At 36.4% G+C, this 16,283-nt stretch overlaps 1 protein-coding gene across 2 annotated transcripts in view; it reads right to left on the reverse strand.

Moving 5' to 3' along the window:
* Window positions 1-224: 224 nt before the first annotated feature.
* Window positions 225-16,283, reverse strand: part of THBS2 (thrombospondin 2) — a 32,349-nt gene continuing 16,290 nt past the window's right edge. For both annotated transcript variants that reach the window (XM_071549477.1, XM_071549478.1), the window contains exons 13-22: window positions 16,037-16,255; window positions 13,317-13,424; window positions 12,393-12,552; window positions 11,486-11,604; window positions 10,679-10,913; window positions 7,906-8,133; window positions 7,166-7,437; window positions 6,191-6,288; window positions 3,806-3,945; window positions 225-3,116 (exon numbers count right to left, since the gene is read on the reverse strand). In XM_071549477.1, the coding sequence (XP_071405578.1) occupies window positions 3,109-3,116; window positions 3,806-3,945; window positions 6,191-6,288; window positions 7,166-7,437; window positions 7,906-8,133; window positions 10,679-10,913; window positions 11,486-11,604; window positions 12,393-12,552; window positions 13,317-13,424; window positions 16,037-16,255 (1,587 nt within the window). In that variant the 3' untranslated portion in view covers window positions 225-3,108. The remainder of the gene's footprint in view (window positions 3,117-3,805; window positions 3,946-6,190; window positions 6,289-7,165; window positions 7,438-7,905; window positions 8,134-10,678; window positions 10,914-11,485; window positions 11,605-12,392; window positions 12,553-13,316; window positions 13,425-16,036; window positions 16,256-16,283) is intronic.

The following is a 16,283-nucleotide window of genomic DNA, read 5'->3' on the forward strand; positions in this document are numbered from 1 at the left end:
CCTGAAGTGTTGCTGTTACATTTTTACACATTTCCCCTCATTTTATTTCCCTGTGTTTAGTTTTTCAGGGTTTCGTTTCATTGCCAGCAAGAGATTTTTTTTCCCTTAAATTCCTAACTAAGTGCTCATGCTCAAAATTCTCTTGCAGACCCATACAAGAGTTTTTTCAAAAACTGTTAAGTGGATAACAAGTTCTTGATCACTCTAACACCTAAACAATGTCAATCACTGATGACTTTGCAGCTCTGAACAAGAATGAGCATTTGTATTGGTTTAAAAGACACAAAAAAACTTGCACTGAATGGCTTTCTTGTGTAATGTTCCAAGTACTCACATGGGAACCAAAAGCCAAGGAAATCAAATGGCTGGAATATTTGTAAGTCCAAGAAAACTTGGAACTTGTATCCATACCTCCAAATTTGCATTTTGAGATGCTGGGCATTCTTACTTTTCCCAATCACATTCAAATTCCCTTCCCTGCAAGCAGTTTATACTCATAGGAAAGATCTCTCATGCTGAGAATTTTTTCTTATATTTTATTCTGTTTGGTTCATGATGATTTACTGGTTCCTGAAAATCTCCAGCAGGAAGGCAATCTCCACTCACACCAATGAATCCCAGTGACTCAGATGGGACTCTCAGATGCAGCAATTACAAAATGAGGTGTATTTGTTCAAACACATTGGCCAAGACACAGTACAAAGAAGCAGGAACAAAATCTCTCAGTCACAATGCTAAAAATAAAATTTGTGACAGTTTGCCAAATAAATACTTCATGGGGAAGGATGTCTTGTCAGAGATAGTGAGAAACCTGTTTACAGCCTTGGAAGACCCTCTGTGATTTTTAACAAAGCAATCTTATTTGCTGGTTTGCTAGAAATGAACTGGTTTACAGCAAGGCAAGAGGCTTAACTGAGGGCTGTGGAGAATGGAATATTTTAAGAAACATTTTAACTATAAAAAAGGTAAAGAGATTTTGGTTTATAAAACCTTTTTACAGTTTATTTCCTATTATTAATTTCTTTATATATATATATATAAAAATGAGGATCTGACTAAATGAATCAGGACGTTAAATGATAAAGTTCCGTCCATGTAAACAAATAAATAATTATTTACAATCTTTGGCAAAACAAAATGAAATTTCATCACTCTCACTCTCTCACACATACTTGCAAGAAAAAAAATTTAAAAAATCATAAATAATTTACATAGAATAGGAAAATTATGATACAGTCCAAATATTAACATCTTCATCCCCACACTGATGTCTCTCTCTGAAAAAACAAAAAACCCTACACAGCCATTACTCATTACATTTAACAAAGTCGCCCTACCTTCTGCTTGGAACTTGGGGATGTCACTTGAAACACCAAAAGAAACTGAAATATTTTAAAAGTTCATGAAGAGGATTTGGGAAAAAACCCAAACTACCCAACACTAAACTGAAAATAAAAAAAATATATAGAATTTGATAATATGAATACTATAAAATGTGCAATAAAAACAGCAAATGTTGATTCCTTTCTAATTAATGTAGGAACAAACTCTATTTCAAGGGAGAAAAAGTTGATTCTACATTTAGCTCACTGTGCCCTAGAAGGCAGCAGAGTTACTGTATGCTTCCATTAGTTAACCTATCTATGAAAAAAATGACACCAGTGTGTGTTCTTTTTGTGAACAAAGTTCATACAACTTAAACAAAACCAAACAAAAATGTTAAACATGACTATACTATTGTATATCTGAGTAACTGTTGTATCTGTTCAGAATAAACTGGTATCCCTTCATCATTATTTAAGTTCTATATACAGCAGACATAGGTAACAATACAAAATATTTAAATTAGGGTAACTGGATATATATTAAGGTTCCATTTGTAAATTCCTTATTATTCATTTAACTTTAAAGTATACATGACTATAACCCATGAAACTATACTTAAATGTAGGCCATGCTTTGACAATATCTACATATTGTGATATGCTTTCAAAAATAGCTTTAAAATATCATTATTTGTGAATGTATTACTGATGCATTATATGACATGCTTTAAAATAAATTATCAGAGAAGGTAGCTCAGTGTGATAATCATAATAAATACTAACAAAATATTTATAAATGGAACCTTAAATTCATGTTACCAAGTTAAGTAATAGTGGCATTGCCACCTTTTCAAAAACCCACATCAGGATGTCAAAGTGCTTTTTTGCAGCTGAGGTGGAAAGGTGGTTCAGGCTGATTTTGCTCCACATGGTCATGGTACGTTTTTTATTACAAGGCAATGCAGAATATGATGAAAACAGAACAACTGGAAATAAGGTTTTGAAAGTCAGACAATAGTGACAGCTTTGGATGTTTAATTAATCACTCTTCCCGTTCACATCAGAGTTTCTAGTTCAGATCTGTTTGGCCTCAATTAAGCCTATACTAGAGAATGCTTTACGTTATAAATTTGACAATTCTACCAACTGCAATTTTAACGGGTGTTGATAAGAGCATCTTCATCAGCTAAGGAACTTTTTGAATGAAGACATGTTTATAATTGTTCTTTAATATCCAAAGTAATTCTCACTGTTGGTCTGGCTGTCCATTACTTTGCTAAAATTAGATCCAAAGGCTTTATGTGCAGTCCTGCTAAGAACAAGAAAGTGTCAACCATATACCCAAAAAATTCAAACACATTTTTCCTCACTTAAACACAATGACTGATAATTATCACCCTCCCACTTTTTCTCCATATACATAAATACATTAAGTAATTACATTTTTATATGTAGACATCATTCTTTAAAAAAGACACATAAAGAAACAAACAAGTTTAGCTAAGTTTTCACTCTACAAAAGTGTTCTTATGTATCAATCTCCTTTTGCTTCGTTGGTGGGTCAGACGTTCACGTTTAAGTTTCATTAGTTCTGGCTGTGAGAAGGCACTTGGGTGGAGGGACGGCTGAAACACTCCTGGCAGCAGGGAGGTATCTGGTGAGTGGAGCACAAGGACAGTGGGCAGGAGGTACACAAAAGAGAAACTGGGAGTACGAGGATGTACTGAGGTGTCTAGGTTGCATAGCATCTACAGTACTTTGCTGGTAATGCAGCAACCATTGCTCACGCATCTGAAAAAAATGGTGAAAAAAGATATTGTGGTTGGGGTCTTTTGTGTTAGTAAGCCAATCACACAAGAACAGAGCTCCACCATGGTATGCTATAGAGATGCAGCACAGTGCTTTCTGTTTTGCATTTTCCCACATATGGGATGAGGTTTATATAAAATACATATATGTCTATATATAGAGACAGACATTCACATGTGTATGTGCAGCTATGTATCTAAATGTATATAAAAAATCATATATAAGAAAACTGGGAAAAGTATTTTCTGTATTTTAAAACATTTAAGACAAGGGTCTATAGACAGACATGCTTATTAAAGATATCTGTTCTCTCTGTTTTACCTCTTGAAAGAAAGGTGATGCAGAAGTAGCTCTTTGCCTGAAGGACACACTGAAATAGCCTGCAGAGGACAGTGGATACACAGACAGAATTCTAAACACCTATCTCTCTCAGGGATTTCTACCTCATTTTTTCCAGGTGGATAGAATTAAACACCTGGGTTTTATTATGCAAATTGAGATTACTATAGGAGCAAGGGGCATTCATGTAATTTCAACAAATCAAAGTTTATGCCATGCTATGGTATTAAAGATTGCTGTCAGTAGCTAGAGGATACTTTTCATTTCCACATTTTGTGTTTGCTCCACAAGTTAAGGGCTTCAGCATTTTCCAGACATTTTCTGTAACTAACCTCTGCATTCATATTTGAGGTCAGAGAAATAGACCATCTCTTGAGAGAAGACAAAAAGACCTAACCGTCCACCAGCAAAGGTTGTATCATAGATCGGTCCAGAATCCACCATGACTTGTTTCCCTTCATAAACTAAAACTCTGTAAAGAAGAACATAATTAAAAATTAGACAAAGAGGATAATGCAGTGTCCAGTGTAAGAACTGGCAATAGTCCCTAAGAACTGAAGCAGAATTAACTTTAACAAGGCAACAGAAAACCCAGCTTCATTGTACGGATCACTTCTCATCTCAGCCCCCCTGGCTGGCAGCCATACCACATTTATCACAAACAGTGGGGCTGTTCCATAAGTAATTTTGTGCACACCATCTGAAAAATATTTCCCAGCTCTTTATTCAGAACAGTCATGTCTCCTGGAATGAACTATGTCATGTACTAGCATTCACTGATAAGCCCCTGTCCCTGTGAACTCAGAGGTTAGCACACGAGCTTGTCACATCACTGTGCAAAGACGTCTTTACGCATGTGTGAACAGCTGATTTATTTATCTTTAGTTGCAAGGGCCAACATCAGAAATTGGAAGAAGCATCCTCTTAAGAGTCAAACAAAACATTAACTGGAGGCATGCTGAATCTCAATTTCAGACATTTTAAGAGCTTAATGAAAGCTGGAAGGATTTGGACACAAATAGCTAGACTAATAATAAATTGGAAAAGCAGAACTTGGAGGTTTTGGGGAGTTTCTTTTCTGTTTTGTTTTGGGGTTTTTATTAGCATTTCAGACATTCACCCTGGAGACAAAAGACCTCTAAAAGGCATCTCTTCACTCTTCCCTGTCAAAGAGACTGCATTTCCTTGAACTTGGATTCTCCACTTCTCATGGGAGACCTTGAGACATTCAAGGTTCTTAGGCTCTCAGTCTATTAGGGCAAATGAGAAGGCAATCTGTAGTCTGTTGATTAGAGCAGTCTCTGGATAGAGCGATTATGGTCCTGCTTCAGTCCACAGTACATTAGTTATACAAAGCAAGATGGCTTCACATGAGGAAGAAAACATTTGAGCAACTTCCTGTAACTCAGGGGTTAGGGGCAGATTTCTGCTTAGGCTGAAATGTGTGCCCAGTACTTGCTCTACCTTGAAGTGTTTTATTTCCTGAAAGGTACACAAAGACAAGTATGAAACTGCTCCCTGAAATCAGTATTTAATGGATGGTAAAAACAATGACAGGTTTTCATGTTCATGTAACCCTATTCAATATACTTCTCAAAATATCAAGAACCCAAAGCATTTGGTAAGAGTTTAATATTCATCCCACCAAAAAAACTAATTACATAGCTCTAACAGTGTTCATATGAAATTGATATTTCTGTTCAAATTAAATTGTTTCATGACTACATTAGGGAAATAATTAATTTATTTTCTATAACAACACCCTAAAGAATGAAGGAATTTAGCGACCTGGACCATAGAATTTGTCATGCTAGATTAATTTAATGAGATACCATTTGAATCATGATTTGTCTCATACTACATAGATTCTGCAAAGGAAGTTACAGGTAACAGTAACATGAATGAAAAAAATTGTTTCCTTTTGACCTATATCAGTCAATGCTTTGCACTGCAATACTTTGATGCCTAAAGAAACTCTTCTCTTTCCAGTAAACAGGTTACAGTCTATCCAAATTTGCGTATTCTTTGTCTTTCACAGATAAATTAAAATTCCCTGCTCATAAGCACAAAACAAACCTTTAGAAGGAAGGTCTGATTCTGCCCCAGGAAAAATGTTCTTTACAGTTCCAGTAGTTAGTAGAAGACAAAACTGACACGGACAGTTAATGCTCAATCTTTGGAACATCAAATAAACAGCTGAGCTCTAAGGAAAGTCATATGCCATAGCTCCTTGTTGTGTGCATTACAGATGTGCTCATGTCACTTCTGCAATGTCTTGTATAAGTCTCTATGGGAGACAGGATGCTGAAGCAGACAGGCTGTTGGCCTACTTCCCTGTGGTAATGCTGATGTTTCTAATTAATTTCATTCACTGAAATTCCAGTGGCTGAAGAGCAATCCCAAATTCTAATCTTGCTTTGACTTTTGCTCAGGAATTTTTGGTTTCCTTACAGAAAAACTATTGAGAAAGCATTTTTCTTTTTAATTTAAGAGTATTTAGCTGATGCAAATACTGAACAATCCAGAATAAATTAAATACATCTGAAAAGGAAAATAACTTATTCAGAAGATAACAAAATGTCCCTTAAATATTGGAAAAAACTCTCACAAGTATCATAATTATCAGAACTAGCAAAGAAACTGGTAACGTAGCTTTTTTTATCAAGAGACAAAAGTTTTGCTACCAGAAAATATAGAAGTGAAGAAATATTTCTTACTTTATTAATCCTGTTTTAGGCCTGTGAATCAAATGCCACCTGTAAGCCGTATAATCTTTCCAGCCAATGTTCTTGGGATCATGCCATAAAGTACGCACCTACAGTAAGAATACAAATGCCTTATTAGAAACAGACTGTGCTCCAGTAACTGTACATCCACTGCAGTAATTGTACATGCAGCCAAAGCTTATTTTCTGCAAAGCATGAAACTGAAAATAGAGTTTAACATTTGATGGCATGATCAGAAGGCTTCTTTTATAGGATGAGAGTAAGGGAAATTTCTGTCCTAATGTGTTGGTCAGTTATTCATCTGCAGTTTCATAGCTAAGAGTCACTGAAAACCATTATAGAATCGAACCTGACTTCCTTTATGAAGTCCTTCATGTTTGCACATACACACCCATGCTGAAAGATTTTATGTTTTTTCTATTTGTACCAGTGCCTTCAGTGAGGGAGAGGGACTGCAGCCTGCACAGATGTTACTGCCTTTGACTCACACACAGTCATGCTCCACAATCAATTCCTATTCATATGTGAACTTCCACTGATTTACTTTCCAAAAGGCACAAGTTTCTTCCATAGTTGAATAGAATTTGGAACAGCAGAAGTTTTTCTCTCTTGGTTTTAAATTCTTTCCTCTTTTTCTGTCACTGGTTACTGTACTCTAAATCACATATAATTCAACCAAGGTGGAACACCAAAAAAGCAAGTGCCAATACAGAAGTAACAAAGGATTTGTGGGTAACTGAGACCTGTCACTCCTTTCCTTTTGATCATCTCATCTTCCCTTTTATACATGTAGTTTTCTTTCAAACACAATGCAAATGTTATTATTGACACTACTAACACAGGAATTGAAAAAAAGATGATAAGTATCTGCAAAAAATTGAGGTGAGAAAGGACATTCTTTTTGAGACATCTCCCTTATTTTTAAAATATTTATGCACTGTTGGAATGAGGTTTTAAATCTCTTACCTGTCCAGGGGTGTTTCCTGTGTGCCAAAGAGCATTTCGTAAGTGTTCACCAGTACCAGTTGTTGAATTTACTACTTTGAGTGACACACCAGAATAGCCATATGCCCTGGTGGGTTTGTCCTCCCAGTAGGTCTGAGTGACTTGTTTCCACATCAGAACATAAAACCTACTGCTGGACTGGTAACCAAACACAAAGCCGGCATAGTCATCATCGCGGTCTGTGTTAACATAGAATGTCCCACTGAAGTCAACGGAGCTGAACTCATCATAGCCTGGGAAAGTACAAGAGATAAACTATTGAGTTATAATGCTGGGTCCAGTTGTCTACACTCAAGAATCCCAGCTACCTCCTGAATTTTGGCAGAAGCTGTAAAAAGTCTCAGTTTTCTTACCTGTAGAAGAGGTGTTAATTACACTTATCTGCCTATCACATAGAGATTTCTGGAGATAAATACCTCGGTTATGAGGAGCAGTGAAGACAGCAAGCACCACACTTCTGTACATATTTTAACTGTGTATTTTATGAATGTTACAGTCAACAATGGCATCAATAGACAAAAAATACAAATAGCATTGAGCTGTTTTTACTTTGGGCATATACTCTGTCCTCGTGTTAGTCCAAAGTTCACAGCACCAAAAAAGTGCATTTATCTACTTTTTTTTTTTCCTCTTTTTCTCTTTCCCTATCACAGGACCACTGGTTACTTTTCCAAAGATGATGACTGACATCTGATACTCACCTACAGCTATTCCAGGATCAGAGTTGGCAGTCTGCACCAGTTCCTTGCCTTGGTGGCGAATAACCCAGTTGGGATCAATCTGAGCTGTCCCCTTGGGGTCCAGGGGGACCATCTGGAACTTTCTGAAATCAGTTTCACTGATGGCATTGTTTTCAGGGCATACATCATAAATATCTGGAACATTGTCATTGTCAAAGTCATCTTTGCAAATATCACCTCTGCCATCACCTATAAGCAATGTGAATAAGCAAATGCAATTGTTAGCAATTTATCCAGCCCCGCTCTATGCACCACTTTGGAATTAGGGTGGGAAAAGCTGGAAGTTTGCTATGTTGATATAATTCACTAATGCTCGTATTACATTTTCAGTTTGATTTGTCCCAGATGTGAATACAACACCACATTTTAATATGTGCTGTGGGAATTAATTCAAGCAAGAGCATTAAAATCTTTATCTTCCCACATATTACTAAATCATTATATATTGTTGATCATATGAATTTTTTTCCAGATCTTTTATCACTGTCTCAAGATTCTTTCTGCAACAATCCATCTAAGATGCTTCAGATTGCAGAAGTGTCACAGGAAAGTGGGGAGAGTGTTGCAGTAAAATATGCATATGTGCTTCGTCGCCCTTTCACTTGCAGGTAGAGCAATTTGACTTATAAAAAATGCAGTGCTTCAGAAAAATGTATAAGAAAAGAATGCAGCACTGTATCCAGCAGGACTAACCACAGAGGAATGAAAAAATTATGTTTTATGATTCGCTAGAAATGTTTTAGAGAACCAAAAAATACATTCATACAGATCATCTACAGTTGTGCTTATGCTCAACACTTTTATTACACTCAATATTTTTAGAAAACTAAAAATTATTTTGTGTCTTAATTTACCCATACTATTGATGGGAACCAGGAGATGTGACTTGCCTCAAATAGCAGGTATTGAAAAGAGGCATCCATAATAAAAACTCATTGTCAATGCCACTGTTATTTCACGGCATGCATAGCACAAGGACTGGAAAATAAGTTAGAAAAACTTAGCTAGACAAGGACAGAAACAAGTTCACAAATGGCTCCAACTTTTAGAACAGAAACCACCAGATATTACATTGGGTCATAAGGTAAAAACAGGACTGTTAGGTAATTTTGTTTCTATCCTCATGTAGCTAAGCATTTATGACTGCTCAAAGAACATGGGAATTAACACAATGGGAAATAGCAATGATCCAGCTCATTACATATTGATCTACTACTAGATATTTCAGAGAAAAATTAAAATCTACATTACTGTGACTAACTAACACAGCATTACCCAAGTACGGTGCTTTCAGAGAGAAAGCAGAATGAGTTTTGGGTAAGAGCCAAAAAGAAAAGGGTTGTAAGAGAAAGATGAAGCATCTAATATCTCAAAGACTTTCTACAGTTCAGATACGTGATAAACTGGTTCCATTTTCCACCCTGGATATCTGCCATGGAGAACTCCAAATCCTGACCAGCTGTGTGCTTCTCCACCTGTTTATCTTAGCACTTACTCAAGAAAAGGGAACGAATTTCCTATTTTGTTTCCTTTGCCAAATTAAAGAGGTAATTCACAGGAGAATCTAATCATTCACTAAAAGTTCAGCTGATGTTCATTTGGTAGTGAACTGCTGCTGACAACATTGATGCCCTGTCAAGGAAAGTTATACAGGATTTGTTTACCCAGTCACATCCAGCAGCTCTCTCCATGGCCTCATCTTTATATGCTCACATCTTCAAGAGTGTGGGAACAATTTTTGACTTTATTTATCCCTTTTTCAAAATTTATTGGACCTGCTGCTAAGGACAGTGATGAGCTGGCTAAACTGATTAAATATATGCTCTTTGTGAATCGTTAATTGATACATAAATGTAGTCAGATGACTATAACTATCTCAGCTTGGTGTCAGCCTTATTCTGGATTTGCTAAATTAAGGCGCTATTCCAGAGACTGGCTAGTACAAAGATATTCCAGATATATATTACGGGACTGAAAGATTAAATTATTTAAAAACTACTACTGACTACCAATGAGAAACTTTCTACTGCCAGCAGTTGTTTTACAAGGAAATCAGTCAGAAGTCAACATTTTATCTTTCTAAATGTGCGTAAAACCATATTGTGTAGACATTAAATTCTGCTTTCAATGTCAACAGCAGAACCATTGAAACACTCCAGCAACTTGTTTAACTTGGAACAAAAATTGCTCACCTATATTTATTGCAAGGGCCATTACTTGCAAATATTTGGTATTTTTCAAAGGATAGGACAATAAACATTTTCTAAATTAAATTTATGATAGTGAAACTGTCACTAATTATTTAAATAATGTCAAGAATAGAGAAGGACTATTTGAGAGTGACCAGCAATATCTTACCACAGAACTGGAAAAAAGAACAATTACGTATCCATTTTGTTAACTGTGCCATGTACATCCATCAAGCGATACTTAAAGAGACCTAAGAAGGAATTTGAGAAAAGCTCTGCAGGAGCATTTTTTGCTAAAAATTTTTTGTTAAAAATTAACATGACTCTGTCAAAAGTATTCTTCCAGAATTTGTGTATATTTGATCTCCTATCTAAGATGTCTCCTAATGATTTAACCCTTGACCAAACTGGCCAATTCAGTTCCATCAAAGTCCACGGTATCTCAAATAGCAAAAGGAGTTCAGTTTGATCTGAAGTCTTTCTTTTCCTCAGATATTAATATTTCAAGACCAAAACTGAATGCTGAGAACATATGACCTTCTTACCATCTGAGTCCTCCTGCTCAGGGTTGTATCTGAGGCGACAGTTGTCCCTGTCATCTGGGACACCATCATTGTCATCATCAGGATCACAGGCATCTCCTTTACCATCTTGATCATGGTCAGCCTGGTTAGCATTGGGGATATAAGGGCAGTTATCCTGATTGTTCTGGTGGCCATCTTCATCTATGTCCTCATTATTGTCACACTGGTCACCAACAAGGTCATTGTCTGCATCAGTCTACCCCAAAAAAAAGAAATTAAAGAGTAATTTTATTATTTTTATTAAACACAAAAGTACAGCCTGGTACTTAACTGCTCAACACTTCTTTTCAAGGACTTCTGTAGAGACAAGTGATACTACAATGACAACCGTGCTCTAAGCACAAACATAATATCAAACTAATATGGCTACTTATTCTTCTATCAGTAGATAAGAGCTGTCATTCTGGTGATGACAGGGGAGTGACAGTATGGGCAGCACATTTCCTGATTGCTTTTGAGTATGTGATGTTACTGATCTGCACATGGACCAAAACACTCCGGCATATCAAATGCAGCCCTGAAGCTGTATTGACTTGCCACCAGGGAAGAAAACAGCTCACCAAAGCCTTGCAGATTGATTAAGGCATCATCACTCTGCTTCCCTTTCATCTGATAAAAAAAGAGATCTCACAACCTGAGAGGTGAAAGTAAGCAATATAAATCCATCTCTTCAGCTGTCCAGTAAAAAGGGACTGATAGAAATTCCTATGCCCTTTTCTCTGCCCTTGTTCTGATGTTACCGTTAAGGAAACTGTTATCATCATTTACCTGGTCTGGATTATGCATTAATGGACAGTTATCACACTGATCACCAACTCCATCACCATCTGTATCACTCTGGTCTGTGTTATAGACGTAAGGACAATTATCCCGTTCATTAAAAATGTCTATGAGGAAAAAAAAACCCAAACACAAAAAATTGAAGAAATTAAAATGATGTAGCATCCAACACATACAGCCATAGATTGTAGGATGGGAGAACTTTAAATTGTTCAGAAGCTGAACTCAGATAGGCATCCAAAAGTTTAAAACATTACTGGAGAAAACACAAAACTAGATTTCCTCAACTTATAGTATTTCTGGTTTCTCATACATTTGAAATGCTGCAGGGATATGATTTTTGAGAGAAATTTAAGTGGTTTTCCCCCTTCTTAATTCTGATCAAATCAGGGTCATATAGGCATGTACTGGTAGAGGAAATAAACACCTTTAATAATATTTTAAGACACACAAAATGTGTATTTTTATTACAGTGAGCTTTGCATACATTCACAGAAAAGCAGATTACTTTCCTATGGATATTGTCTTAACCACATGAATGTTCTGATGTTCTTTTTCCTCCCTCAAATGAAAACAGAAAGTCAACAGAAGTGTTATATTAGACCCTGATTACTTTGGAACACAGCTGAAGGAAAGATTTTGTTTTTTAAAATTACATTGATAAAAGACTTGCTGTGATTTATTCTTCAATAATATCCACTGTAGTCATACTGGGACTATATGGGAAAATATACCTCACCGCACAGATACACCTAAGTCTAGTCCTTCTTCTCCTGTGTTTTTAAGCTACTAGACCCAATTTTATTCCATGTATAAAAGCAGGTAGCCGATCTTACTGGACATAAGCAAAGTGCGCTTGTGGAACAGCCCTTATTTCTCAAAACTGAAAGCATACCATCTCCGTCAATATCCACAGCACATGAGTCACCCTCCCCATTATTGTCTGTGTCAATCTGAGCAGGGTTGTGCACATAAGGGCAATTATCACAGCGGTCACCAACTTCATCCTTGTCGTAATCAAACTGACGAGGGTTGAACAGAAGAGGGCAATTGTCCTAGTAAGAAGAAAGAAGATTTCATAATATAAACCATAACTCATGAGATCATACTACGAAGTGGTAACTCTTACTGTTCATCTTGAACAGAGGTCAAAAATCAAAATATCAATCCATTATTTTTGCAATAGACAAGCTGTACCCACACTGAAGATCTTGGTGGTAACAGGATGGCATCTGGACAGTCTGGCTCACTGTCTAGTTTTGTGATTTTTGTACACAACATGTGAATTGTTCTCCATATCTCACAAGGAGAGCAACAGGCATTTTAAACTGGATCTGTACTCAGATATTTTAAAAAGATGCATCACTGCTACATGTATATTTAATATAAAATATCAGAACGTGTTGCAAAATCAGTCCAACTTCAACTGCAATTTATAATTTTTGGAAAACAAAAAAAACCAACTAGAACTGTTTTTATAACTTTTGGAATAAACTAGTATCAGTGTTTTCAGTTTCATATTGAATAATTTGATTTTTCCATTTAAACAAGGACTGACTTTTTTGTTCATTGTGTTCTATTGTACATGATAATAAAATTGAAGAAGTTTATAAAATGTTCCCCAAGGCTGCTTTGCTCTGCACAGTGCTCCTTTCCTTTGACTGAACACGGCTTTATTCTGCCCTACATATCCTTCAGGGAAAGTAGTGCAGAATAACTCAGCTAAAGCTCTGAAGAATAAAGTTTGCATTTATTGTAATCATTTTCCTTAAAACCAGATGTTTAGGTCAAAAATACTACAGACAGACACAAATCTTACTTTGTCATCTTCAACACCATCATTGTCATCATCCTCATCACAGGCATCTCCTTTACCATCTTTATCAAAGTCTTCTTGGCCAGAGTTAGGCAGAAGGGGGCAGTTATCCTGGCCAAAATAAATAATCAATACATTATGTTTACATTATGTCAGAATCACTTGCCTGGACAGAAGAGTACACCAGAGACTATAAAACAAGAGCAATTAGTCACAAATACTTTTTAAAGTACTTGTTTGTTTGCTGCCAAAGATAGTAGTTCATTTGTTGTTTTCATATTGTAAAGTAAGTGAAATGCATCTGCAAATTATTCTATTTCTCAGTTCTATTAAAATGATGTTTCCAGTAAATTTTAGATGAACTAGCAGAGAACAAACACACCACACACAGAGTCATGCACTCTTACATCAACTTTTTATAGATAATCCATGAAGGATGTTTGAAGATTACATAAAAAACGTGCAGGTTTGGTTGCCAGAAAAATAAAGATACAAGCCAGGAGAAGGTCGTCAGAACTAGTTGTTCATATGGAAGGTTCCTGGAATGAAGTAGTATGGACTAATGAAGGGGAACACTGTAAGAAAAGGTTTTAAAGAAGTGTCTTCATACTGTTCTGTGAAACAGTAACTTTGCACTCCTATGGCTTTGAAACTAAAAGGCAAAAGTATCTCTTTATTTTGTATCAGCTTTGTAAAGAATGACTATTTAAACAAGCAAGTCTTAGGTTACACTGAAAAAAATAAGAAGCAAAATAGCTTGCCCAACTTCTAATCTGCATTTTTGTAAAAAATTAGTAAAATAAGTTAAAGTGGATTGCAATTCTACCACTTGCTGTGAATAAATGCATCTACTAAAACACACTGTTATTCTCATTCTTACTCACATTACAGATCTACCTCAGCCCAAAATTGAATCTGTCAATAAATTAAAAAAATATCTTTTTCGTAATACATACACTAAGAAAAGAATATTATAGTAAGATTCCTAGCCCTGTTTTCAATCTCAGTGGTTCTAACAGAATAGATAATTTAAAAAAAAAAAAAAAAAAGAAGAACTGGAAAATTTATGACAAATAACAAAATCCAGAATTTCTTAACAAATAACTGAAATACCTGTAAAAATTTCAGTCTTGACTGTCCTGTTCAACACTGGCTACCAGTGATACAAAAAACTTTTTGAAACAATCAAAGAAATTAATCAAGACAGTAAGTTAATTTTCAACAATTATCAGCTCAAGGAAAGCTTTTTAAAAATCAAAATCCTCAAGCAGCGTATTTATATATCCTTATATTTAAGGATATATAAGGACCTGAAAATATGTGGTATTTTTAAGAGGTTTTTATGGTGGGGTGGAGGGGTCCCCTTAAATGAAGTACTTGTGTCTATGAGATCAACACATACAATATAGAAAACCTGAATCAACCTTTGGAAGCAGTCTTTTTAAATGGGTTCAACATGTTTGGTTTAATAAGAACTAATCCTCTGTGTTACATCATAGGTCCACATGTTGCAGGTTCTGATGACAGGAACCGAAAAAAGGATATATGAACTGCAATAGCTGAATTGGCTGAATCCACAATGAACAGACATCAGCTGCAGTGAGGAAGATGAGCATCTGGGACTCAAATTTCCATTCATATCTGAAAACTCTTCAGCTGATAAAGCCCAGATTCACAGCTTAAAGTGAATTACACGAGTGACTTATTCTCTCAAACAGCCTGATTTCAAACTTCCCTAGTCTCTTGACCTGTATTTGCTTTAACCACTGTAGTGGTCTAGGGCTCAGTCATTTTTGCATTCATTTCCTCATTTTTAAAGCAAAAGTTCTTGTGCTAAAACTTTGTGAGGATTTAGAGGTAGATCACTTTAACAGGGAGGAGGAACCAGGGAACATACCATGGTGGGCACACACTGCTAAACCTACATGTCACCAATTTTGAGGCTCCCTGATGCTTATTTTGTCCTTGGTGCAGTAATGTTTCACGTTTTACTCCAATGATACAGCTGCACAGCAAGATTGGCCAAGTCCCCTGCCCAGTTTAGAGCCAGTGGTGGCAGGCAGGTCATTCCCTTGAGGAGGGTGAGAGTTGGGACTTCACATCTCTGAAGGGTGAAAGAGGTTGAATCTCCAATCCTCTCTCCCCGAGCATTTGCAGTAAGGAGAACTTCTTTGTCTAATAATTCATATTCATTCCTCTCTTAGGGTTCTATCTTCAAAAATTACCTCATGCTCTGAGTCCAGTTTTCACAGAGTGTGGTCTGCTTAACTCTTTTAAAAGGATTCAAGAAATTTAGAAGTGTAGCCCTTACTGTGCCTTGGGCTGTCAGTGTCTTGTTATGAAGCCTTGCAGGTGGGATTTCACACCAACCTGGGCCCAGAGATTCCTGTTTGATTCTCACTAGCTGTGCTCCACACCCGTTCTTTAGGCAGCTACCACTCAGTGTCCTAACCCTACCACAAGCATCCCAATCTTTCGCATATTCTGAGTACAAAGAAATCCAAAGCAGAGGATTCTGGATTTAATTTTGAGAACCCCATACCAGATCTTACTGGATTAAGTGAATAAACATTTCACAGCATCTCCTAGAAAATGAGCATGTTGTAACAGTTAAAACTCAATTAAAGCAACCATCAGCTTCATGAATTAAAAGCATTACTCACAACTATTTAGGAAAAAGGAAGTCTTGCTATCACATAGCATTTTTATCCTTTTTTACTTACCTTCACACAATGGTATGTTGCATTAGCAGCACAGACCAAGTTATTATTAGGCCACCCATCCAAATCCGAATCTTCCCCACAGATGCGTCCATCACCAGCATAACCTGTCCTACATTCACATTTGTACATTGGATCACTGAAATGGCCCAGATAGATGCACTCTGCAGACTTATGGCAGCTGTGTGTCTTGTCCTTGCATGGATTCTCAGGTTCACAGACCTATGAAAGACAGAGCATATTCACTGAA

This window comes from Pithys albifrons, chromosome 2 (assembly GCF_047495875.1).
Source record: "Pithys albifrons albifrons isolate INPA30051 chromosome 2, PitAlb_v1, whole genome shotgun sequence".
Taxonomy (NCBI): domain Eukaryota; kingdom Metazoa; phylum Chordata; class Aves; order Passeriformes; family Thamnophilidae; genus Pithys; species Pithys albifrons.